Source organism: Gopherus flavomarginatus, chromosome 3 (assembly GCF_025201925.1).
Source record: "Gopherus flavomarginatus isolate rGopFla2 chromosome 3, rGopFla2.mat.asm, whole genome shotgun sequence".
Lineage (NCBI taxonomy): Eukaryota > Metazoa > Chordata > Testudines > Testudinidae > Gopherus > Gopherus flavomarginatus.
In genome coordinates, this window is record NC_066619.1 from 287102261 (window position 1) to 287127561 (window position 25301).

Sequence of the window (25301 nt, forward strand, 5' to 3'; positions counted from 1 at the left end):
ATCCCCTCCCCCACAGCCCCGGCCCTGACCCCAATCCCCTCCCAACCTGGCCCAGCCCTGCCCCTCCCAACCTGGCCCAGCCCTGACCCCAATCCCCTCCCCCGCAGCCCCGGCCCTGCCCCCAATCCCCTCCCAACCTGGCCCAGCCCTGACCCCAATCCCCTCTCAACCTGGCCCAGCCCTGCCCCCAATCCCCTCCCCCGCAGCCCCAGCCCTGACCCCAATCCCCTCCCAACCTGGCCCAGCCCTGCCCCCAATCCCCTCCCCCGCAGCCCTGCCCCCAATCCCCTCCCCCCCTGGCCCAGCCCTGCCCCCAATCCCCTCCCCCCCAGCCCTTGCCCTGACCCCTGGCTCAGCCCCAGCCCCAATCCCCCACCCCCCGCGGCCGAGCCCCCACCAAGCCCCCTGCCCCTGCCAGGACCTTGGCTCGGCCCCTATGGCCCCGCCCCACCTTGGCCCCGCCCCCAACGCCCCTGCGCCTTCCCCTTCCCGGGGGGCGGGGCCGCGCGCGCTGCCCTCAGTCAAGATGGCGGCGGCCGCGGCGGCCTCAGGCGCGGGGCGCTGAGGGCGGAAAGCGGAGCGGCCGGGCCCAGCTGCGCGGGGAGCGGGGCCATGGCCTGTTACACGGCGAACTGGGACCCGCTGGGGGAGGAGGCGTTTTACCGGTCAGTGCCGCGGCGGGCAGCGGCCCGGGCCCGCCCCCCCCCTCCTCCGTGCCCCCCCGAGCCCCCCGCCCCCCTCCTCCTCCGTGCCCCCCGCCGCCAACTCCCCCAGACCCCCTCTCTGTGCCCCCCCGAACCCCCCCGCCTCAGACCTCCTCCTCCGTGCCCCCCGCCCCTGAACTCACCATTGCCCCACGCCCCCTCTCCGTGCCCCCCTGAACCCCCCAGACCCCCTCCTCCTCCGTACCCCCCACCCCCAACTCCCCCGCCCCAGACCCCCTCTCTGTGCCCCCCCGAACCCCCCCGCCTCAGATCTCCTCCTCCGTGCCCCCCGCCCCTGAACTCACCATTGCCCCAGGCCCCTCTCCGTGCCCCCCCGAACCCTCCAGACCCCCCTCCTCTGTGCCACCCCCGCTCCAGGCCCCTCCTTCGTGCCACCCCAGGCCCCCTCTTCAGTGCCCCCAACTCCCCTGCCCCAGACCCCCTTCTCCGTGCCCTCCGAAGCCCTCTTCCGTGTCCCCTGCCCCTGAACTCACCATTGCTCCAGGCCCCCTCCTCTGTGCCCCCCGAACCCCCCCGCCTCAGACCCCCTCCTCCGTGCCCCCCTGAACCCCCCAGACCGCTCTTCCGTGCCCCTCGCCCCTGAACTCACCATTGCCACAGGCCCCCTCCTCTGTGCCCCCCCGAACCCCGCCACCCCAGGCTCCCTCCTCCGCCCCACCCCGAAACCTACTATCGCTTCACATACCCCCACCCCAGTCTGCCTCCTCTGTGCCCCCCGAACCCCCCCAGACCCCTCCTCTGTCCCATCCCGAACCCCGCCAATTCTTCATATACCCCTCACTGCCCCCTGTCCCCCTCCATGCCCCCCCACCCCAGGCCCCTTTCTCTGTGCCCCCTCCCGTGCCCCCGAACCCCATCGTCCCAGGCTGCACTCTGAGCTCCACATCACCGTTCCCCTCGGCATCCCATCACCCTAGGGTTTTCCTATTGCCTCCTTCCCCTCCCCCCGGCCTCCCCTTCCTGTTCCCAGCGCCCTCCCCCTTGTCCCAGGCTTCTGCTTCCACCCTCAGATCCCCACTCTGTCTTAGGGGGCCCCCTAGCTCCCCCACCTTCCTTCTCCTGCCCCCTCCCCTCCTGGGTGCCCCATGTCTCTCTGCAAACCCAGCTTGAGCCATCATCCCCTTGCCCACCCCAACCGTCCTCTGAAGTACCCCCAAAGTGCTTCCTTCCTTCCCTACAGTGTGCCTCTTCCCTCTCAAACCCCATACCCTCGCCCAGCCCAGCTTCCTCTCCTAAAACTCTCCATCCCTTTAACACAAGCCCGCCAACCCCCTCTGCTCCCAGGCAGGGGGATGGGATCAGTACTGTATAGATTTTATCCTCTCCACCCTAAATGGCCCTTTGTGAGACCTCCCCAGCCACACCCTACCCCACACTTCCTCCTTCCCAGCATGGCCCTCAGTTGTTCCCTAAACACCCTGCATTGCTGAGCCGTGAGCCCCGAAGATGCTGTTGCTGGTGCTGCCCCTTTTCTGCACCAGTCACTGGTGGAGCCAGGATTCTGGAATGGTTGGCCCACAGGTCCATCTGGCAATGCCTGCGCCCCTGGGAGCGAGGCTGGGCAGCAGTGTCTCTGGGTGTGTTTGTGTGCAGCTCTCTCTGTCTCCAGTCACACCTGCCATTTGGTTCCAGGTGTACCCACCTTCTGTGGCAGCAGGGCCAGGAAATGTGTCCAACCCTCATACTAGTGCAGGGTCAATAAAAGCTGCATAAAGGAGCCGCGTATCCCTGAACACCTCTTCCCCCCCCAATAGATAGAGAGAGACACTGCTGTTTGTGGGGCCCCCCCCAGGTATTAATACATACTCTGGGTTAATTAAAAGTAAAAAGTGATTTTATTAAATACAGAAAGTGGGATTTAAGTGGTTCCAAGTAGTGACACGGAATTGTTTTTGCTTTGCAAAAGGATTTTTTTTTTTTTTGCTTTTAGCTTCAGGGAGACACTTATGGGGTCAAAATAATATGATCTCTGGTGGTCTCTTGGGAATCTCTGAGGACTACAATAATAATAGATCCATAGATTTTAAAACTTAAGGCCCATGTCTTTGTAATCTCCAACCTTCCCCTGTTGCAGTCAGGATTTTATAACAGGATTTTATAACAGTATGTACATGGGACTTATTTTACCATCAGTGAAATGCAGCTGCCTCTGAGAGGGAACGTGACAGCTGATTAACAGCCCTGAGTAATGCTGCAGAGTAGCTCAGAGCCAGGAGTGAACACAATCCCATAGCTTGTTCAAACTTCAGAGGGATTGAGGGAGGCTGAATGAAGTTACCCAGACTGGAATTTAATCATAACACTGAGTCTTAACCCTTTCACATCAGAGGTTGGATTTTCCTTGGATAGTTTGTCTGCAGCTGATCAATAAGGTACTTTAATTATAGCAGTGTGATGAACTGGGAATGTTCTTAATATTGCTCTGAATACTGTGTTGGTGCCTCAGTGTCCCCTAGGTAGTTCTTAATATCGAGGTGGTGGAATCAGGGTGTGTGATTGCTGCAGAGCAAAGGGCCAGTGCGCCTAAATGCCTGGCACTCTGTCTCCTAGCAACTGATGGCCTGGGCCCCTCCTCTGCGAAGGTGCCAACTGAAGGTGTTGGAGACAAAGATCAGGTGACCTCCTGGCCCGGGAAAAGAGCTGAGCAGAGATGAGGGGCTGGAGGGGGTTGTTAATCTGGAGCTGGCTGAGGGCATATGTGGGGGTCTGGCTCTCGGCCCCCCAGAATGGACCCGGCCGAGGGGTCCTGTTTGCGGTACCTACAAGCTCTGTTTTAGACCCTGTTCCTGTCATCGAATAAACCTCTGTGTTGCTGGCTGAGAGTCACGTCTCAGTGCAAAGTGGGGGTGCAGGACCCTGTGGCTTCCCCAGGACCCCGCCTGGGCGGGCTTGCTGTGGGAAGCGCACGGAGGGGCGGAGGATGCTGAATGCTCCAAGGAGAGACCCAGGAGGTGAAGCCGTGTGAGCTTCTTGCCCTGAACAAGTCTGCTCCAAGGGAGAGGAGGCTCCCCAAAGTCCTGCCTGGCTTGGTGGGGAGCAGTTCCAGAGCATCGCCCGGGGACTCCGTGACAGGCAGTAATCACAGTTGTCAGCTGAGACAGAAAAGGAGGGAGGTCTCCTGGCACTGAAGTTTCAGGTTATGCCTAGAAGGGGCCAAGGGAAGAGTTCTCAGCCACTGAACAGACTTGCATCATCAGATCAGTGAGGCAGCCTGGAGAGCCGCTTCCTGAGATCCCTCTGTCTCCTCACTCAAGCCCTGGAAGCTGTTTACTCTTTGCTGGGATGAGAGGAAAGAGATCAGAGAGGCCTGGTTCCAACTGGGAAATACCATCCCTGGCAGAGCAGCTGGTAAATAACGGATACCAGGGTAACGATTTGAATCCTGAGTGTTGCGTGAACCCGCTGAAGGCAAGGTGCTGCTCTGTGGAACCCCCATCTGCCTCCATTTTTAGTTACCCTCCCGGCCTGTCATCCTGTGGAGCAGGGTTGGGCCTTGCCGAAGGAAAGGCTCTGGAGCTGACTGAGAAGGAAGAATGAGTGATAACTCTCAGGTCCCTAACTTCTCCTCTCGTTTGTTTGCTTTGCTGCAGGAAGTTTGAATTGTACAGCATGGCATGGAACCTGAAGGAGGATCTGCGGGATTGCCTGGTGGCTGCTGCACCTTATGGGGGCCCCATTGGTACGGGGGGGACAAGTAACCTCTCCTAATGGAGAGAGGGTTGTGGTGTGGGTTGTGTGACCTTTGGATGTTCTCATTCTCCAAAAGCTGCGAGCTCTGCTCCAGGCCAGGATGGGTGCCCAGTTTTGCAGCAGGTCCATTTGGATCCTGAGGTGCCAGTTTGTCTCCCTGACCACACGTGTCTCTTTCTCTCTCCTGGGCTAGAGCTTTAAAGCAGGATGCATTGATTTCAATCAAAGGGGTTTAAATCACTGATTGTAATCATGGTTTAAATCAGCCAGCTGGAAACCTTGATTTAAATCATTCATTTGAATCATATTTTGCATTTGTACAGTCCATTTTTCTTGGGCATACATTGAGAACTTCAGTAATTAGGTTATTTCTTTTTTGGGCAAAATCGGCCTCAGACATCTGACCGAGGTCAACCGGCCAATTTGCCTTCGCATAGAGGCGGGTGAGGGTCCCTTCGGGGACAATAGCTGATAACAGTTGGTGTATAGCAGCATATGAGGGGTTGTAACAGTTAATTATCATTTTTAATTGCTCTTGGAATTTAACGGGATCTTCCCTGATTTTTGGAAACCCTTTAACAAGGTTGTAAAGATCACCGGGTGACCAGGGGGCTTGTACCGTTACTAACCCTCCTTGGCCTGGCAATTGGCGAAGGGAAACGTTATTAACGGTCTCTGGCGGTGGTTTGATGTATGCCGCTTTACGCAATAAAGCACTACTGCGAGTGTAAAGGGTTGCAAGATTACGGCTGGGAGTGGGATTTTCTAGAATGGATTTATATTCTGATGATGTTATAAGCTGCATTATTTCGGCGATGGTACTTGACAACCGCCGCAGCGAGGAGTCTGGAGACACCCTTTCCCAATTTATATCCCCTTCTTCCCATTCTACGCCTTCTTTACTTGCCTCAAGTTGCCACTTGGTTATTAACAGCTCCCCTGTTGTTGTTATAGCCCCAAGGGCATCCACCGACTTTAGTGACAAAGTCGAGTGTGATGAGGCTTCACTAGAAGGGGTCAGGGAAGGGGCCGGTCTATTAGGACCCGGGGAAGATAGTCTGGAGGCAGGACCCTGAAGGGTTCCTTCATTTTCAAGACTGGTTGTGGAATTTGTGGTTGGAGACTTTTCCCAAGGAAAACCATCCTGATTACTTAGACCATAGGGAGGAGGGATAGGAGTAGGATTAGGAGTATCGAGCCATTGCCGATCTTCTGTGAACAGTTCGATTGGTTCATTAGAAGACGGCGAAGGGTAAATCTTTTCCGGGGCAGTCGGTTTCAGGCACGTTTTGGATGGGCTGAGGGAAGTCTCGTTTACCAAAGAGAGATGGGCTTCCTTTTTGAATTCTTCCCGTGCTGTAAACTGAGTTTTTAACTTTTCTTGGGTACTTTTTAGATCCCTCGCTTGGGATTCATCACACCATTCAAAATAAGCATTAAACTGTCCTCGTCCCACAGAATTGGCAAGAAGGGCACCCCGAAGGTGCACGATCCTGTCAAGATCAAAACTGCCCTCTACAGGAAATTGCAGTTTTGGGTCATTTCTAGTGTACCAGCTCCACTTTTGCAAATATTTACATGTCGACGGGCCACGGTGCACATACATATAAGCAGCAGGAGTGCCTTTTGAACCAGACTCCATTTTTACTTCAGCCTTCTCTCACCCAAGCCACTCACACAGGGGAACGCTGATCAGGATTACCACGGTTCTAACACCGATGGCGTCTTTACCTGCCCTGGGCAGGGGAAATGGGAGTAGGCTTTCACTGACCTGCCTTGAAACAGCAGGTACCTACAGGAAGGAGGTAAAGGATGGGACGGGCTCCCTTCCGGAGAACCCGCGGTCCCCGCACGCCTGTCGTCAGCCCAGAGCACCAGCCTTAAGCCAACGATGCTTCTGAAGCTACGGACTTAGCGGTACGGTTTTCCTGGGGGCTTCCCTCCTCTCCGAGAAGGGAAGGGAGCTTATGGCTCCAATGGGCAGAATAGGGACTCTGCGGTCCTGAAAGGACAGTGCTCGAGGAGCGGTCACAGGGTCATAGGTCGTGGAAGGGAAGGGAAAAGGGACGGGGAAACACACAAGCACCCAACAGGTTAGCCACTTACCAAGGCCTGCCAGCTGGGAAGCTTTATACAAACACTTCACACACAGAAGCTCAGCTGTGGGGCTTGCTTTCGAGACACTCCCGGTCACGAGCTTTCGCTTCGCAGGAGGCTCGGGGCGTCTTCCCACAGCTGCATTCACACTGGCCGCTTGGCCCTCTCACACACAGACACAGGCACTTTCTTGACACAGTCGTCAAGGCGAAACCACGAAACGTTAAACCCGGATCCCCATCAGACCTGGTAGGAAGGGGACCCCTGATCCACGCCCGGATCAGGACTCTCCGGACCAAAAGGAGCGTGGTCCGTGGGTTATCGGCGGTACCTTTGAAACCTCGGGAGCGGAGCCTCTAGAAAGGCTCTGAAACCTCAGAATCTCGGAAACCTTAGAAAAAGGGCATCTGGTCTGTCTGATGGCTAAAAGTTCGAACCCAGCTTGTGACTTACCCAGACCGGAGCCTACAGACCAGTCCTCTGCCAAACCCCATAGAGATTTCAAAAGGTCTCTTACCTTTTAATTTGGGCCCGGGGGTTGGAAGGGGACTGCCTGCGGTCCTCCGATCCAGGAGAAGTCCTCTTGTGGGTTCCCGGCCAATGCACCAAATTGTCGTGGAAAAGGACCACTACGAGTTGAGTTGATCAGACAGCCTGAGGCTCCTTTATTGATTAATCAGTGAATACAAGCATATATGCAGGGAGAGACGACTGGGAAAGTCGCTCTACCTTACAGCAGTGGTACCTGGGTTTATATAGCCAAAAACCGCACATTAGCATATGAACTCATGCATCCGAAGATACCATATTTGGTTAATACAATGACACCATTTACTAAAAATATATAGAGAATGAGCTAATTTGCAAGCTTGCTCTTTGCAACTTCCCCTTTTTACGGGTTGTTGTTTGTCAGGATCTTGACACCTGGTGTCCACCTACTTGCGGTTTCAGCAGCTGTGTTCCCAAGCAAAATTTTGAGGAACTTGGGTTTAAAAATACATGTTTGTTCCTTTGGCCAAGTTACTTGGGGTTATTTTTATGCGTGCACAAGCTTCTTAATAAACTATAGTGACCTAGCAGTTGCCAGTCTATTCCGGTACTAATGGATGGGTTATACAAGGGACTTTATGTTAGTTTAGTTTCTTAAAGGCAGCATTTTAATTGTTTAGCAGCATTTTAGTAGCATAATAGTGTTATAATAGTAGTGTATAGAGAGATCAGAGAGTGAGCCTCAGGAGGGTTAGTGGAAAATCAACTTTTCTTACTTTGCTATATGTTAGTATGATTGAGGCCTATTGTCTTGATTTAATTTTTGGCAGCATCAAGACCTGGCTTTTGGGCCTGGGGTTATTTTTCTTTATCACTAAATAAAGGTTGATTCTCATTGGTTGGTCGCTATTTAAATATGTAGGTTTCCAACCAAGTTTAGCCTTTACCCTAAACTTCATGCTTTTTGTTGCTAACCAAGAGGGTACACTATACCTATATGCATTTAATTAAGCAATTATATTTTTTCATATTAATTTTTACATTTTTTATGATGATGGAAAATAGTGAATGATGCATTTCTTATTTACTAGATGGTTAATTTTTTATTGTGATTTGGCTCAAGCTTTATTTGGATGGAAATTCAATTAAAATGCACAAAACCAACATTTTAATTTTTATTTAAGTAAGTAAAAATACCTTAAATGTGCTTGATACATAAGAAAAGAGTATCAAAGTTTATCAAAACACATTTTGCATTTAAACGTGATTTATTAAACAATAATAGGGACGGTGTCCATAGCATCTGTTTGCCAGAAGCTGGGACTGGATGACAGGGGATCACTGGATGATTCCCTGTTCTGTTCATTCCCTCTGGGGCACCTGCATTGGTCACTGTTGGACTTTTAAAAATAAACCTGCATTAAATTTTTTTAAAAGAAAATCATTGTTCCCCCCCCCCCCCCCCAATCCTGCTTTAAAGTGAGTCTCGGTCAGGAAGAGGTTATTCTATGCCAGCCTTTGTGCAGAGTGCGTCTCAGCTAGACTTCTCACATCTTCCTCTGCAGCCAAACCCCGCAGCACAGGATCTAATGGGGAGAACCCCGAAGGGAAACTGACCAGACTAGGGCCACAATCTGAGCGGAACTGAGGGGCAAGGAAGGATTATGTAAATTAGGTGTGGGAAATGGTGAGCTGCTCACCTGCGATGCAGGAGAGGACGCTGAGCCTTGTCCCACTGGGGAGCGTGGGGCCTTTTGACAGTCTCCTGAGAACAGGGTGGTTTGGGTTTGGATTCCCTGTTGGTGTTTCACTGCAGATTGTCTCTTGCAGCTTTGCTGAAGAATAACTTCCGGAAAGAGAAGTCACCCGGGTCCCGACCACTACTGGAGATCTACTCGTCCTCGGGAGTTCCCCTGGCCAGCGTTCTGGTGAGTGCCTAGCTAGTGCCAACTCCTTGTGGGCCTGTCCTACTGGTAGCACCTGGACACAAGCGATATCCTTTTAGCTCCACCATGTTCATAGAATCATAAAATATCAGGGTTGGAAGGGACGTCAGGAGGTATCTAGTCCAACCCCTGCTCAGAGCAGGACCAATCCCCAAGTAATTTACTTTTAGTTCCTTCCCGTGTGTGTCTCCAAGGTGTCTTCAGGAGCTTAGAACTGATTGGCCTGCATCTGGGTGGGAAATCTGGAGCACAGGGCTGCCTAAGCTGAATGGAAGCAGTGACGTGTGTGGTGGTATCCTGCCTCCAGCAGTGGGCAAGGTCCGGTGCTTCAGATGCCAGTCTGACAGTGGTGTATGGGAGGAGGGGCTGGAGACAGCCCGCTAACCCTGGCAGCAGTCAGGAGAGGTCCTGAAGCAGGAGGGTGGATTATCCAAATTGTAGCTATTATTTATTTCCAGTGAAGCCCACAATGCACTCCATACCGAACAGACCTAAAGGCAGGCTCGGGCCCTGCCCCCAGGAGCTTGCAGCCGGGGTGGACTAGGACTTACAAGATCATGTCTCTGCCACTGCCTTCCTGTGAGACCTTGGGCTAGTCATTTAGCGTCTCAGTGCCTCACTCCCCCATCTGTCTGGTCCATATTGATTTTAACGCTCTGGGTCAGGGGCTGTCTCTGACTATGTGCACGGTAGGTCCCCAGTCTCAGCTCGGTCTACGTCTGTAACAATGAATACTACAGCCTGGGGGAGCCAGAGCTAGTGCCCAGGGTCCGGGTGTGGGAAGCGAGTGGGGTGGTGGTACCAGAAGTGGTGATGTGGAGAGGGCCTGGCCATGGGATGTTGACCTCCTGGAGGAGACAGACTGAGGCGGAGGCAGAGAGGCTGGGAAGGGAGGGGCAGATCAGTGGGTCTGCAGCAGAAGGACGCACTTGAAGCTGCATAAGGGGGAATATGGGGAGAAAAGGAGGGGGCCCGTGGGACCCCATGGAGATGGGGATCAGCTGGAGTGGAAGGAGGAGAACCAGGGCAGTGTGGAGTCGTGAAAGGCCAAGGACAGCCAGGTGCCAAGGAGAAGGGCCTGATGGCTGGGGTTGGAGGCCCAGAGAGGTGTCTTGTGACTCCAGCTCTGCTGTGCTGGCTGATGTGAATTCAGCAGTGTAGTTATAGGGGTTTTCCGTCACTGTATGAAAGTGACCCCTCCTGGCAGCGGGACTGATGTGCAGAGCGTGGTTCTGTCCTTCCCCACAGTGGAAGAGTGGCCAGGTGGTGCAGCTGGGTTGGACTGCCAGCGAGGACCTGCTCTGCATCCAGGAGGATGGCACCGTCCTCATCTACAACCTCTTCTGTGAATTCAAGCGACACTTCAGCATGGGCAATGTGAGTGCGGATGGTGCGAGCTGGGTTGCTGTGTCAGCGGAGGGAGGCTGGGCTGATATTTGGATCAAGAAAGTGAGAATCAGGACTCCTGGGTTCTGTTCTCTGCTCTAGAAGGGAGTTGGGGCTGGGAGGGGGGGATTCTGGGATCCTAGGACTCCTGGGTTCTATTCCCATCTGTGAGAAGGGCTGTGTAATCTTGCGGTTAGACCATAGAGCCATGAGCCAGGACTCCTGGGTTGTTTCTTTATCTGCCATTAATTGTTGCATGACCTGGAATAAATTAGTTCCACTTGGGACTTCGTTCTCCTTTTTGGAGCTGAGGAGTGATGTCCCGGGCCTAGCCTGCCTCCCACAGGATGATATGAGGCTGACTCAGTCACAGTGTGTACCGTGCTTTGACCCCCGAAAGGCGCTGGCGGGGGCAGAGGGGAGAGTACTGTGTTCCACTTGCCATCAAAATGGCACGTTATAAGTCTTTGACTGCGCTGGGGACGGTCAGGCTCCCAAATCCATCTTTGGCCTGGATCCATGCATGAGTCACGGCCTGGGCCCTGAGAGGGGGCGGCCAGGAAGCTGGGCACAGCTGTCACTAGGGCTGCAAACTGGCCTGAGGACCCTGGAGGAGCTGTCAGCAGGTTAGGGCCCCGCTCATCTCAGAACATCCTTTGAATTGAGGCGTGAGCTGTGCGCTATTTCAGGTTGGCTGGGATGGCAGGTGTCCCTTGGGCAGAGCTCCCGCTGAGCCTTTCCTGAGGAGACAGGATGGAGCTGTGCTCATGGTACGAGCTGGAAATGCGATTGTGTAAATGGCATCTCTGCCGTGCTTCTCAGGAGCCCTGCCAGTGCCAGGAGACCAGGGTTCCTGCTGGTGCCGGGATCTCACCCGGGCGCTGGGCTCTCCCTGCCTCTGGCACTGTGACCTGCAGTACCGGGGGCTTAGCTGACAACCGCGGCTAAGAGGCCTGAGGCCTGTACCGCCAGCTCACCCACCTCTAACAGGCTGGTCGGAGTGAGAGCTAGCTAGTGGCAGTGCTGCGCGTGGCTGTGACGCGGAGCCACGTGTTAGAGCAAGAAGGGGCTGACCCAGTCCCTCATCTGGCTGTGTCCATAGTTCAGGGTCTCGTTCTCTGGCCCCCCCGCTGGTGATCGCATTGTCTCCCTGGCGCTGAGCTTTCCCCAGTCTCCGTGGCAGTCTCTGGGCCATACCTCTGTCTCTGTCTCGTGGCTCAGGAGGTCCTGCAGAACCACGTGCGGGAAGCGAAGGTTTTCCACACAGAGTACGGCACAGGCGTGGCCATCCTCACTGGAGCGCACCGCTTCTCCCTCACCACCAACATCGACGACCTCAAGCTGCGCAGGATGCCAGAGGTACCAGGTACGCTACCCCCATCCCCGCCCTTTCCTTTGGGCCTGGGCAGAGGGCCTGACCACCTGTGTCTGCCCTCCGGCAGGTCTGCAGAAGCTCCCCTCCTGCTGGGCTGTCCTGTCCCAAGACAGAGTGACCATCATCTTGTTAGCTGTTGGCCAGGACCTGTACCTCCTGGACAACACGTCCTGCTCTGTGGTGGTGAGTGAGCGACGGGGAAACTGGTGGGAGGGGTCAGATCCAGACCTGGAGACCAAAGACCTGTACCTCCCTGCACAGCTCCAGCAATGCGGCACCCTCCCCTTGTATCCCTGGGGTGGCCCTGCCTCTGCTAGCAGGCTGGAGAGAGAACATCGCTCTCTGGGCTCTGGCCTTTCACAAGCACTAGTGGTGCGTCCAGTGCCAATCCCCCCCAGCATGCACCCTGCTGAGCTGCTGCTGTGTCGGTCTATCCCTTTATCACCTCTGTCTTGTTCTCCCTGCATTGTAGACTCCACCTGGAATCAGCCCCCACGCTGGTGCTTACGTGCAGATGGCAGTGTCCTTCAACTACCGCTACCTTGCCCTGTTCACCGACACGGGCTCTATCTGGATGGGGACGTCCTCCCTGAAGGTGAGTGCTGCCCCTAGGGCGCTGCCTGTCTGTCACCTGCTGGCCAGGGCTGCAGTCTGCTCTCCTGAGTCCCCGGAGCCTGTGGTGCAGGCAGCTGGATCTGAGACAGCCTCAGTGAATCCTAGAATATCTGGGTTGGAAGGGACCTCAGGAGGCATCTAGTCGAACCCCCAGCTCAAAGCAGGACCAACCCCCAACTAAATCATCCCAGCCAGAGCTTTGTCAAGCCAGGCCTTAAAAACCTCTAAGGAAGGAGATTCCACCACCTCCCTAGGTAACCCATTCCAGTGCTTCACCACCCTCCTAGTGAAATAGTGTTTCCTAATATCCAACCTAGATCCCCACTGCAACTTGAGACCATTACTCCTTGTTCTATCATCTGCCACCACTGAGAACAGCCAAGCTCCATCCTCTTTGGAACCCCCCTTCAGGTAGCTGAAAGCAGCTATCAAATCCCCCCTCACTCTTCTCTTCTGCAGACTAAACAATCCCAGTTCCCTCAGCCTCTCCTCATATGTCATGTGCTCCAGCCCCCTAATCATTTTTGTTGCCCTCTGCTGGACTCTTTCCAATTTTTCCACATCCTTCTTGTAGTGTGGGGCCCAAAACTGGACACAGTACTCCAGATGAGGCCTCACCAACGTCGAATAGAGGGGAATGATCACATCCCTCGATCTGCAGCCAATGCCCCTACTTATACAGTCCACAATGCAGTTAGCCTTCTTGGCAACAAGGGCACACTGTTGACTCATATCCAGTGGTGCAGTGCTGGCTGGGGATTGTCTAGCTTTGGCCTCTTGGCCAGGGCAAATGGAGCAGAGCCATACCCTGATCTCCATGTGGACATGGCGCTGGTGTTCCTGGGGGCGCAGACAGCACCGGGGTGCTAGTGACCAGCTCAGAGCGGCACGTGCTGCCAGGGAGGTTCCTACAGCTGCCCTGGCAGAGGATCCCGATGTCCCCATCTGAGCAGAGCCTGCACTCCTCTTACCCCCCAGCCGTATCTCCCTGTAAATCACGTCTCTTCCCCTGCAGGAGAAACTGGGTGAATTCAGCTGCGATTTCCGAGCTCCGCCCAGACAGATGGTTTGGTAAGTGGGGCTCTTGTTTTGTTCTGGAATGTGGCATCTCCCCCCTCGAGCTGTCTGGGCCCCCATCCTCCTCTGGGGTGCTGGCCTGGAGCAGGTACCTTGCCAGTGTCTGTGTGGCTCCAGGATGGTGCAGATACTGCTGTGGGCTGAGAGTGACTCTGGGAGGCTGGCGGGGCGGTTTGGGAGCAGGCTGCAAGCAGGCCAGGGAGTTTGGCTGAGGGACTGTACGGAGGCTGGTTGGCTGGCGGGGAGGTTTGGGAACGTCTGCGGAGTGGCGGGAGCAGGCTGCAGCAGGCTGGGGAGTTTGGCTGAGGGGCTGTGTGGAGGGAGGCTGGCTGGTGGGGAGGTTTGGGAAGGTCTTCAGAGTGGTGGGAGTGGGCTGCAGCAGGCTGGGGAATTTAGCCAAGAGGGGCTGTCCGGAGGGAGGCTGGCAGGGCGGTTTGGGAACGTCTGCGGAGTGGCAGGAACGGGCTGCAGGAGGCCGGGGAGTTTGGCTGAAAGAGGGAGACTGGCTGGCAGGGCGGTTTGGGAAGGTCTGCGAAGCGGCGAGAGTGGGCTGCAGCAGGCCAGGGAGTTTGGCAGAGAAGGGCTGTGCAGAGGGAGGCTGGCTGGTGAGGAGGTTTAGGAATATCCACGGAGCGGCAGGACCGGGCTGCAGCAGGCTGGGGAGTTTGGCCGAGAGAGGGAGGCTGGCTGGCAGGGCGGTTTGGGAAGGTCTGCGGAGCGGCAAGAGTGGGCTGCAGCAGGCCAGGGAGTTTGGCAGAGAAGGGCTGTGCAGAGGGAGGCTGGCTGGTGAGGAGGTTTAGGAATATCCACGGAGCGGCAGGACTGGGCTGCAGCAGGCTGGGGAGTTTGGCTGAGGGGCTGTGCGGAGGGAGGCTGGCTGGTGAGGAGGTTTGGGAATATCCACGGAGCGGCAGGACCGGGCTGCAGCAGGCTGGGGAGTTTGGCCGAGAGAGGGAGGCTGGCTGGCAGGGCGGTTTGGGAATGTCTGCGGAGCGGCGGGAGTGGGCTGCAGCAGGCCAGGGAGTTTGGCTGAGAGGCTGTGACGCTGGGCACAGCCTCACTCCATTGTGTCCTAACAGAACAGACTTCTCATTGCGACAGGTGCACGCGTCCCCGGAGCAAGCAGCGGGCAGTGGTGGTGGCGTGGGATCGTCGGCTCCTGGTGGCTGGGAACTCCAAGGAGTGTATTCAGTATCCTTTGGAGCGGGGCAGCAGGGCAGATCCTGGGGTGTCGAGGCAGGAAGTGCTTGGGGGGGGGCTGGGATCTGATGATTGAGAAGCACTTTGGGGCCTCAGCCCGTTTCCCCGGAGGCCACTGTGGGACGGTTGCCTCTGTTATGTTTTCAGTGCTTTGCCATTTCCCTCTGGTGCTGCTCCCCTGCCATCAGGAGCCTGATCATCCTGTTACTTCCATTCCTCCTACCCCTACATCTAGCCTCTTGCCTTGCCCAGCATAGGCCCCGCTCTGGTGCAGCATTTATCTCCTCAAAGCTGCTAGATGGCATTATATCCTCTTGATCCCTGGTCAGCCTAGCTGGGTGTGATGGCAGAGGCTCCTTTCTCACCATCTTTTCTCTCCTCATATGGGACCCATTCCAAACCCCTAATCATTTTAGTTGCCCTTCTCTGAACCTTTTCTAATGCTTAGTCATTTCTGAACTGCAGTGCTTGTTCGAGTCAGAGACGTGACTCGAGGGACCCCCGGGGAGTAGCACTTGGGCGGTTAGAGCGTAGGATTGCGAGCCAGGAGACCTGGATTTGTGCCTGCCTCTGCCACCGACTGGGGCTTGTCAGAACGTAAGAGCTGCCGGATGGGCTCAGCCCCGGGGCCTGATGCGGCCCCACCAGCTATCCCAGAGGAAGGTATAAATCCTGCCGTAGCCAATGGGGGGTGGGGTGTAATCAGGCCCCCATGAAAGTCTCCTCCTGATCCCTAGTAGGTGGAGATCAGCTGAGTCCTATGAGCAGCAGCTTGATCTCCTGTCCCAGCATGTTCGCATTAGCAATTATCACTCTGGAGAGACTCGGTCTCTCCACTGGGCCCTGCTTTGCCCCTCTCCCGAGCAGGGCTAGCACCCCAGCCTTGTGACAGGGCTGGCTCAGCGGGATCACCTAGCTGGGAGGGGCTCCTGGAGATGTGTTGCACAGCTGTGGATCCTTAGTGGAGAGCGTAGGTTTGTTCTGGACGAGGATTCCTACCTGGTGCCGGAGCTGGACGGGGTGAGGATCTTCTCTTGTACCACACACGAGTTCCTGCACGAAATCCCTGGTGAGCCTGCGGGGGTGGGGATTTGGTTGTTGTTGGACACGGATTTCCGAATTTCCAAACCTGATTGAGGTCCAGGGAGGGAGGGGGAGGCAGCCTGAACGACACAGGCTCTGTTGGATGCCAGATTGCATGGCCTTGTCGTCCTTAGCAGCCGGCAGCCAGTGCTGGCCCTGGAGGCAAGGGAGCTGATAACCTGGGGTAGAATGTCGAAAAACTCCCTTCCTCCTCCCCCCCCCCCCCCCCCCCCGCATATGTGCAGCAACCCCGGTTCCTGGCTACTCCAGTCTTGGGCTTCTGTACGGCCCTGCCCATGCCCCTCAGTCCCACCCCCCAATTCTAGGCCTGGTGCCCCTTCGCCACCCAGCCCTGCCCATACCTCTCAGTCCCAACCCCCCAATTCCCCATTCCAGGCCTGGCGCCCCTTCCCCACCCAGCCCTGCCCATGCCTCTCAGTCCCACCCTCCCCCCCCCCCCCCCCATTCCAGGCCTGGTGCCCCTTCCCTACACAGCCCTGCCCATGCCCCTCAGTTGTCCGTCCCCCGCCCCCCCCCCCCCCCCCCCCCAGCCATTCCAGACCTGGTGCACATTCCACACCGAGCCCTGGCCATGCCCCTCACTCCTGACCCGCAGCACCCCAGCTCTTTCAAGCTTGAGCCCTTCTCCCTCTGCTGCTGGTGCCCTGGGCTCCTGAGCAGCAGAAGTTGCGGCTGAAGCCCTGCCTGGCTCAGCAGCACCTTCTTCCTCTCCTGAGCAGCTGTAGCTAGGTGTCCTGGTGGCTTGGCCATGCGGGAAATTTCTCCTGGAGGTTGGTCTGAGACCCAGATGGCACCTGTCAGACAGGTCATGCTAACCTGCAGTGCCCCTAGGAGAGCCCTTGTTTCCTCTCTGGTGGTGTGAAGCCAAGGCCAGAAGCCAGGCCCACTCCTCACTTCCCTGTGCTAGGGGATTTGGGGAGCTCTGTATCTCCGCTGAGCTCCCCACGGGGCTCTCCCTTCCCAACGATCGCGGCCTGTGGAACACAGCAGGGCGAGGGAATTGCCTCTTTCCCAGCTCACTGCAGCAGCTGCAGTGGAGAAGAGCCTGGGCTGGAAGTCAGCACACCAGGGTCTGGGTCCCAGCTCTGCCATGGACTTGCGGGGTAGCCTTGGCCAAGTCACTTCCCTGGTCTGTGCCTCAGTTTCCCTATCTGTGAAATGGGGCTGTTGGCACCCACGTTCCCCTTTAGAGCTGCGTGTGTGTGGAAAGGTCTGTGGAAGAAGGTGCATGTGGGGGTGGGCTTACCCAATGGCGGGTGGCTCACCCCTGGTCTGGGGCAGCGTCTGAGGATGTTTCATCCTTGTTTCAGAGGCCAGCGAGGAGATCTTTAAAATCGCTTCCATGGCGCCTGGGGCTCTCCTGCTGGAAGCACAGAGAGAGTATGAGGTAAGCGCAGGATGCCATCGCAGAAGTCTCTCGTCCCAGCCTTCCTCTTTGAAATCAGCAGGGGCAAAGGGACAGCCAGTGATTCAACGGAGGGGTCAGGGAGGGTCACAGCAGCCGATGGGTCCCACGGAAACCCCATCCAGAGCTATCCCAGCCCCTCCATAGCCCAGTAACTTGCAGGGACCAATGGCCAAGCCAGAGGGGCGTCTGGCTCCAGACAGTGTGGGCCCTTCTCTTAGGGATCTCTCGGGTACAGCTAAATCTATAGATCATTAGTGGTTTGATCTTAGCCAGTAACAATAAAATAGGAAGACAGGAGCAGTGAAGCTTGATTGCCTTTATTAATAAAGTTGCCTTTGTTACTCAAGAACAGCGCATACGAAGAATGGAAATACAGTACCCAGTCCCTGTGCCGATGGCTGGCTGAGCCCAGGCCTGCCTGGTTCGCCCAGTAACTCAGCACTGCATTTTTATCGATAGCCATGGCTGCCTTTCGTACACACGTGGCAGTTGCACATGTTCCCTTTTGTCTGTTACATGTTGCAAATTTCCAAGCATGTGGCACTCTCCGGATGTCCCATGCTACTGGGGTCAGTGTATTGGGGGTTATGATAAACAGGATATTATACCGAGCAACTAACCTTTCCACTCTCACAAACGGTTACACCTCTTATTGCAAGTGATGCGGAAAGCTCATTGGGGGTTGGCCTTTTCTTAGCTATTAAGCCAAGGGGCCTACAGCTGACCTCTGTGAAGGGGCTGCGCAGAGACGGAGCCGCATGTCTCATGCTCCTTGCTCCACCCTCACTCCTTCTGCTCCTGCCCTGCTCCGAGATGCGGGGGCCGGGCTTGCTCTGCAGTCCCTGCGGCCCCATCCGTGGAGACACCGAGGTGGTTCGCGTTCAGGGTGTTCTCGAGGGAAGGCCTCCGAGTGTGGAATTCAGAGCTCGAGGGAGCCAGCTTTGTGCCCTGAATGGGATTTCAGAGCAAGCTGTTGGCACAAATCTCGCTCTCCGCCCCCCAGCAATGCCTGGTGATGTGCCTGAGCCACTTCTTAACCAGTGCGGGGCAGAGGGGCCCAGCCCTTGCTCTGGAGTAGGTGGCTCCGAGACGGCCTCGTGATGGCAGTGTGAGGCACCGGCTTGAGGGAGGCTGGGTGACACATTGGAACAGCCTCCACTCGGTTCAACATGGGCCCTTGGGGGTGCTGAAAACCCAGCCCCCGCCCCCCTTTTCTTTGTAACCTGACACCTTGAGCTGCACGGGGAGGTGGATTCCCAACCTGACTCCACCGTGCTGGGTACATGGGAAGCACCGGGGCTCCTGAGTTCTGCTCAGGCTCAGGTCCCACGCTCAGCTCTTCCCAACCAGGCAGCGTCCCCAGCGGGGAATCCCTGTGTCTGCCCCCTTGGCCCTGAAAGATCCCAGAGAAAAGGGGCTGCCTCCACCCTGCACCCAGTGCCTGACCCCCCAGAGCATGGTCTGGGTTTACTGCGTGTTGCTGGGGCCGGGAGGGAACAGGAGACCCCTTAGCGACGGTGCTTTGAGCCCCGGGTGGGGCCTGTCCCCTCGTCAGTGGTCGCTCTGGCTCTAACAACCTGCTCTGCAAACAGTCTGGAGGCAGAGGCCGTGCCAGTGACAAGAGCCCAGCAGAACCTGGTGGGTTCCAGCCACGCTGGCTGCTCTGCAAACCCACGCTGGTCATGGCTCTTCTCCCCTCTGGGCGAAGGTTGCTGAGGCAGAGACGGGTCCTGGAGCTCAGGACGTCCCTGGCCTGACCGAAAGGTTCTCTCATCCCCTCCCAGAAACAGAGCCAGAAGGCGGACGAGTACCTGCGGGAGATCAAGGACCAGAATCTGCTCGCGGAGGCGGTGCGGCAGTGCATCGAGGCAGCTGGCTACGAGCATGAGCCGGAAACCCAGAAGTCTCTGCTCCGGGTAAGTGGGGGAGGATCTGGGGTGGGGGGCGTCTCGGCACCCATTCCCTCCCTGAGCGCCGGCACATCTCTGTCCACAGGCCGCCTCGTTCGGGAAGTGCTTCCTCGACAAGTTCCCCCCGGAGAGCTTTGTGTGGACGTGCCGGGACCTGCGTGTGCTGAATGCCATCCGGGACTACCAGATCGGCATCCCCCTGACCTTCGCCCAGTATCCTCTGCTGGCCGAGGGGTGGCACTGCAGGTGGATCACGCTGGATCCGCTGGTGTCTGGAGCTAGTGCAGGGACAGGGGCCCAAAGGCCCCACCCCAGTGTAACTTCACTGAAATCGGCAGTTACACCACAGATGAGTTTGGCCCTGGGAATCAGGACTCCTGGGTTTCATTCCACTGACTGGCCATGTGAGCCCGGGCAGGTCACCTGTTCCCTGTGTGAAATGGGGTGAGGAGCCTCCCTTAGATAAGGAAACATGGGGGCGTGGCTGGCTGATTCCTGCTCATGTGCTCAGGGTCTAACTGATCGCCAGGTGCCAGTCGGGGAGCTCAGGTTGGCAGAGACACTGGGGGGGTGTCACCTTGCACTGCAGCTGGGCCACGGGTCACTTGCCAGGAGCATCTGGGCATGTCTCACCTCCTCAGCTTTGGGCACTGGTGTCCCTCGGTCCCTCCTGTTCTCTGTCCAGTCTCCTGTGGGTGGTGAGACCTTGGCCTAGTCCCAGCTATCGGGGGAGTGAGGGGGTGGCCTATGCTGTGCAGGAGGTCAGACTAGGGGATCTGGGGGTCCCTTCTGGCCTTGCACTGTGAGAAGAACTTGCAAGCCGAGGGGAGAGATGCCATGACTGCTCAGGTCATGGGATTGGCTAGCTCAGTGGTTTGAGCATTGGCCTGCTAAACCCAGGGTTGTGAGTTCAATCCTTGAGGCGACCATTTGGGGATTTAGTTGGGGATTGGCCCTGCTTTGAGCAGGGAGTTGGACTAGGTGACCTCCTGAGGTCCCTTCCAACCAGATATTCTAGGATTGTTCCTCGTGGTGGGAGCTGGAACTTGCCAGCACAGCTCAGCCCCCGCCGTTCCTTCACCCTGCTGCTCCTTAACAGCTGCTGTAGGTACAAACAGCTCACCATTGAAGTCCTGCTGGACAGGTAACTGCCCCCTCCTGGCTGCGCATGGGACCATTGCATCCCAAATATCCCCTCTGGCCAGGGCCACGGTCACTTGTGTTACTGCATCAGGAGCCCCTGACATTCGGCTCGGACTGGCCCTGCCTGGTTACTCAGCCCCCTCCCTGTCCCCATCCATCCTCTCTGCACCGTCTCATAGAAGTGTGGGGAGCGTTGCTGTCTGCAGCGTCCAGCAGCCAGGGGTCTCTCGACAAACCTCCACGACACGCACCAACCTCTGCCGGTGTGGTGCCCGGCAGGCAGCCCCCTCTTAGGGCTGGACCTTGCTTCAGTCACCCTGGCTCGTTCCAGCCCTGTCCCTGCAGTAGCTGGGACCACGGGGCCAGGTGTCATGGCATCCTGCTACAGTCACTTGCCCACCAGGAAGGAACTGGCCTTGTTCCACAGAGGCCATCGAACAGTCACTGGGTGGAGGCGACTGAGCGCCCGGCCGGCCTGGCTCTGGGCCAGGCATGTGCAGGTGGAAGCCCCCCCCGACTCCCTGTTGGGCGCCATGGGAGATGTCTCTGGCTGGTCCCTGCAGGGTCGGCTGTATGACCCCGCCTGCTCTGTTCAGGGGTGGGCCCTGTGCATCACTAACAGCTGCTTAACAATAAATACAATTAAACCCACAAGCCGCCCCAGGTTTCTGTTGGCGTTCGACCCCCATTCCCTGGGCTTCCTCACTGCATTTACCCCCGTCCCGTTCGCTCCCCTGGGCTGCTGCCCTTCTCCCTGGCAGCGAGTGCTCTCTTACCCGCCTCGCCAGGTCAGCTGCCAGGGACTTTTCACCCCGAGCGTTACAGCTGGGCCCTCTTGCAGGGGCACGGCCCTAAATATTTCTCCCTGTCCACTGCGGGGAAGTGGGAACTAGTGTCACCCCCATCATGGCCCTTTATGTGCTGCCCTGGCCTATGCCTAGCAGAGGGGGATGGGGCTGTCACGGAGTCCCCAGGCGATGCTCTGGAACAGCTCCCCACAGAGCCAGTCAGGACTTTGGGGAGCCTCCTCTCCCTTGGAGCAGACTTGTTCAGGGCAAGAAGCTCACACGGCTTCACCTCCTGGGTCTTTCCATGGAGCATTCAGCATCCTCTGCCCCTCCGTGCGCTTCCCACAGCGAGCCCGCCCAGGCGGGGTCCTGGGGAAGCCACAAGGTCCTGCACCCCCACTTCGCAGTCAGATGTGACTCTCAGCCAACCAGTAAAACAGAGGTTTATTCGATGACAGGAACAGGGGCTAAAACAGAGCTTGTAGATACAGCGAACCAGACCCCTCGGCCGGGTCCATTCTGGGGGGCAGTGAACCAGACCCCCACGTCTGCACTTCACTCCTCGTCCCCAGCCAGCTCCAGACTAACCACCCCCTCCAGCCCTCTTCTCTGCTCAGCTCCTTTCCCGGGCCAGGAGGTCACCTGATCTCTTTGTCTCCAACACCTTCAGTTGGCACCTTTGCAGAGGGGGGGCCCAGGCCATCAGTTGCTAGGAGACAGAGTGTCAGGCATTTAGGTGCACTGGCCCTTTGCTCTGCCAGATACTTAAGAACTGCCATGGGGACACTGAGGCACCAACACAGTATTCAGAGAAAACATTAAGAACATTCCCAGTTTGTCACAGGGGCATGGCGGGGAAGGGCCGTTCTGAGGAGCTCCGAGGGCTCTGGGGAGCTGGCTGGGTTCCCGGATGTGCTTGCAGAGCTGCTGGTGTTCTCGTCCAGGGGTGGTTGATGTTCCCTTTGCCCGTGTCTCAGGTTAGTTCTGCGGAGGCTGTACCCCCTCGCCATCAAAATCTGCGAGTACCTGCGTCTGTCGGAGTTCCAGGGCGTCAGCAGGATTCTGGCTCACTGGGCCTGCTATAAGGTAGGCGGGGAAGCCAGAGCAGGGGCAGTTCTTGGAGCACTCCCCTTGGGTGCCAAGAGCTGGGCCCAGACCTCCCCTCCCGCCCCTCCAGGTGCAACAGAAGGACAAGTCTGATGAGGAGGTTGCACACGCCATCAATCAGAAGCTGGGAGACACCCCTGGCATTTCGTACTCGGAGATCGCTGCCCGGGCATATGACTGTGGCCGGACGGAGCTGGCCATTAAGGTGTGTGGGGGGTGGGGGTGGGGAGACTGGGGGGCACTGACAGGGATCCGAAGCACATGGCATTTGGCAGGGTGGTTGGTGATACCCCCTGGCCCACTGTGCCCGTTTAACTCTGCTCGCAGTGCTAGAGCAGCACACGGGTACCTCTCCCAGCAGTGCTAGCTTGTCCAGGGAACGGCCCTGCTGAAGAAACGGAGCCCGCCTGCCCAGCACCCCTACCCAGCACATGGAGCCGGGGCTCTGGCTTCATGCTGATGTCGGAGGCCTGTGCAGTGAAGGAGCTTCTCTCTTGGGGGCAGTTGCTGGAGTACGAACCCAGGTCCGGGGAGCAGGTCCCGCTGCTGCTGAAGATGAAAAAGAGCCAGCTGGCCCTGAACAAAGCCATTGAGAGCGGAGACACAGACCTAGGTACGGCTGTGCGGGGAAGGCTCCCAGGGGCTCCAGCGGCCAGGATATGCTGGAGCCTTTCCACTCCAGGCCCTGGCTCTCAACAGGCCCAGGTCTCTGGTGTCTGAGCCATTCTGGGCTGGCTCCAGCAGTCTCTGGGGAATGAGATTGGGTCTCGAACCCATGTGCACCCCAAACCAGCAGGATCAGGGCCTCCTGTGGCCAAGAACTGAATGGGCCAGAGCTGCGCCCTCCCCCCATGACCTGCCCTGCCCCGAGGAATCCCTGCTGGCGGGAGGCAGGCTCCCCCTAGACCAGCTCAGGGCCAGGCTGAGCTCTACGAGCTGCCAAGTGATGGTGCCTGCCAGCCTCTGGGCGGTGGGGAAGCTTCTCCCCTGTCCCCCCAACCTCTCTGAATTCAGCAAGCCCTCCCACCAAGCCTTTTGCACCCCCATTCTGGACCCCACTGAGAGCTGGCTGGCTGGACCTCCCCTGATTGCTGTATGTTGCTCAGTGCCCTGGCCACTGGGAGCAGGGGGGTGGGGGGGGGAAGGTCTCTCTGCACCCGTAGCCCTTCTAACGCGCTGTCTCTGCCCAGTTTACACTGTCGTGTTGCACCTGAAGAACGAACTGAATCGTGGCACTTTCTTCATGACTCTGCAGAAGCAGCCAGTGGCTCTGAGTCTCTACCGCCAGGTGAGAGGCCGGCCACCCCCTCTGTGCCCGTAAGCGAGTGGGGCTCATGGGCATGTTAAGCTGCCAGGGCACTTCAGGGCTGTGCTGCCCGCTGTCACCCCCCACTGGTGGTGTGAGAGGTGACCGGTGCCATGCTGGGCCAGGGGGCTGAGCGAGGGGGGCTTCCTGTGACTGTGTCTCTGTAACAAGCCCGTCGACTCTCATGGGGGTGGGGGTGTCAGCTGTAACCTTGTGTATCATGTCCCAGTTCTGCAAGCACCAGGAGCTGGAGACACTCAAGGATCTGTACAACCAGGATGACGATCACCAGGAGCTCGGGAACTTCCACGTCCACTCCAGCTACTCCAGTGAGAAGGTAGGTCTCCTCGGAGCTGATGGGGCCTTGCAGGGTGGAGGGAGGGGGCTGCCAGACCCTTGGCTGGAGGATTCACCCATCTGAGACGGGGGTTACCAGCCTCTGAGGAGGGCCAGATAATCTGGTGCAGAGGGATAAAGATGTGCTGAGACGGGAGATGCCTCTGTGGTGCTGGCCTCCCTGTGGTACGGGGCAGGGGACTCAGGGCCTGACACCAAGGGGACGCTGGCCTCACTGTAGTATGGGGCAGGGGACTCGGGGCCCAACACTAAGGGACGCTGGCCTCCCTGTGGTATGGGGGGGACTTGAGGCCTGACACTAAGTGGGTGCTGGCCTCCCTGTGGTACGGGGGACGGACGGACTCGGGGCCCGACACTAAGGGGGCGCTGGCCTCCTTGTGGTGTGGGGGGACTTGGGGCCTGACACTAAGGGGGCGCTGCCCTCCCTGTGGTATGGGGTGGGGAGGGGTCTTGGGGCCTGACACTAAGGGGGCGCTGCCCTCCCTGTGGTATGGGGTGGGGAGGGGTCTTGGGGCCTGACACTAAGGGGACGCTGCCCTCCCTGCAGTGTGGGTCCGGGGAGAGGGGGGAGAAGGCTACTCACATGAGGAAACAGAAGGATTGTGGGAAGATTGGAAAGTGCTTTCTCCTTAAATCCCCAGCCTTGGGGCGCCATGCCGGGGGTTGGGTGGCTCCTGATGTGCGATGTGGGGTTGTCCTTCCCCCGAGGCTGGACAGGCTCAGCCTGGCTGGCCCCAGCCCTTTAGGGCAGGCACAGCTGGGCACGGGTGTGCCCTGCCTGGCACAGAGCCCGAGTGCTTGGCCTGTGGGTTCCCTGCACAGGGAGCAGGTCCCTCCTCTCCGTTCCCTGGGAAGGCCTCCGTTCCCTGGGGAGGGGTGCACGGGAGCAGCCTGGCCCCCTCTTCCCTTGGTGCAGGCTGGGCAAAGACGGGGGCACTTGGGGAGAGAACTGGGCTGGGTGGGTGAATCCCTTGGGACTGGGGTTCTGTCGGGCTGCCTCGTGCCTCTGCAGTGATCTCTGCCTGCTGCTTTGAGCCTGGTGAAGTGCATGTGGGGTGGGTGTAACTGCCCGCCCACCCCACAGGTCTGTTCAGCCTCCTAGGGGGAGGGAGAATTAGCTGCCCACGGATACTGGACAATAAGGAGCTTCCTGGTCATTGAATGCATAGCAGGAGGAGCCCAGGTCCCAGAGCCCAGGCTACAGCTCCCACCCATCGGCCATCGCTAGTTGGAACCGTTCCTGGGTAGCCAGCTGCCCCCGTTCCTGTCTTGTGGGCGAGTCCTGCAGGGATGGGACCTTCCCTCATCCGTTTGTCCCAAGTCCTGACCCACAGGCACATGCGCCCAGAAGCGCTGGCTGACTCGCGTGGCTGCCCCACCTAGTGTGTGGGGGAGGCTGTGACTAGCCCGGCGGTTGCTGTGTCCCTTCCAGCGGATCGAGGGGCGCGTAGGGGCGCTGCAGAACGCAGTGGACGAATACTACAAGGCCAAGAACGAGTTTGCTGCCAAGGTGAGCATGGCTGGGGGCTCTGGATGAGCCAGCAGGGGCCAGCTGGTGCTGCCTCCGGCCGGGCCTGC

At 57.7% G+C, this 25301-nt stretch overlaps 1 protein-coding gene across 4 annotated transcripts in view; it reads left to right on the forward strand.

Annotated features, from left to right (window-relative positions):
• The first annotated feature begins 514 nt into the window (after positions 1 to 514).
• Positions 515 to 25301, forward strand: part of VPS16 (VPS16 core subunit of CORVET and HOPS complexes) — a 30388-nt gene continuing 5601 nt past the window's right edge. The window contains exons 1-20 of one of the 4 annotated variants that reach the window (XM_050944896.1): positions 515 to 665; positions 4316 to 4404; positions 8832 to 8929; positions 10196 to 10324; positions 11555 to 11699; positions 11776 to 11891; positions 12181 to 12303; positions 13339 to 13394; positions 14502 to 14591; positions 15575 to 15669; positions 17015 to 17091; positions 18897 to 19028; positions 19108 to 19235; positions 20131 to 20166; positions 21931 to 22039; positions 22131 to 22265; positions 22565 to 22673; positions 23251 to 23348; positions 23596 to 23703; positions 25156 to 25233. In XM_050944896.1, the coding sequence (XP_050800853.1) occupies positions 613 to 665; positions 4316 to 4404; positions 8832 to 8929; positions 10196 to 10324; positions 11555 to 11699; positions 11776 to 11891; positions 12181 to 12303; positions 13339 to 13394; positions 14502 to 14591; positions 15575 to 15669; positions 17015 to 17091; positions 18897 to 19028; positions 19108 to 19235; positions 20131 to 20166; positions 21931 to 22039; positions 22131 to 22265; positions 22565 to 22673; positions 23251 to 23348; positions 23596 to 23703; positions 25156 to 25233 (2004 nt within the window). In that variant the 5' untranslated portion in view covers positions 515 to 612. Of the gene's footprint in view, positions 666 to 4315; positions 4405 to 8831; positions 8930 to 10195; positions 10325 to 11554; positions 11700 to 11775; positions 11892 to 12180; positions 12304 to 13338; positions 13395 to 14501; positions 14592 to 15574; positions 15670 to 17014; positions 17092 to 18896; positions 19029 to 19107; positions 19236 to 20130; positions 20167 to 21930; positions 22040 to 22130; positions 22266 to 22564; positions 22674 to 23250; positions 23349 to 23595; positions 23704 to 25155; positions 25234 to 25301 lie in introns of those variants that run through there. The other 3 variants (XM_050944895.1, XM_050944894.1, XM_050944897.1) reach the window with 3 other exon arrangements.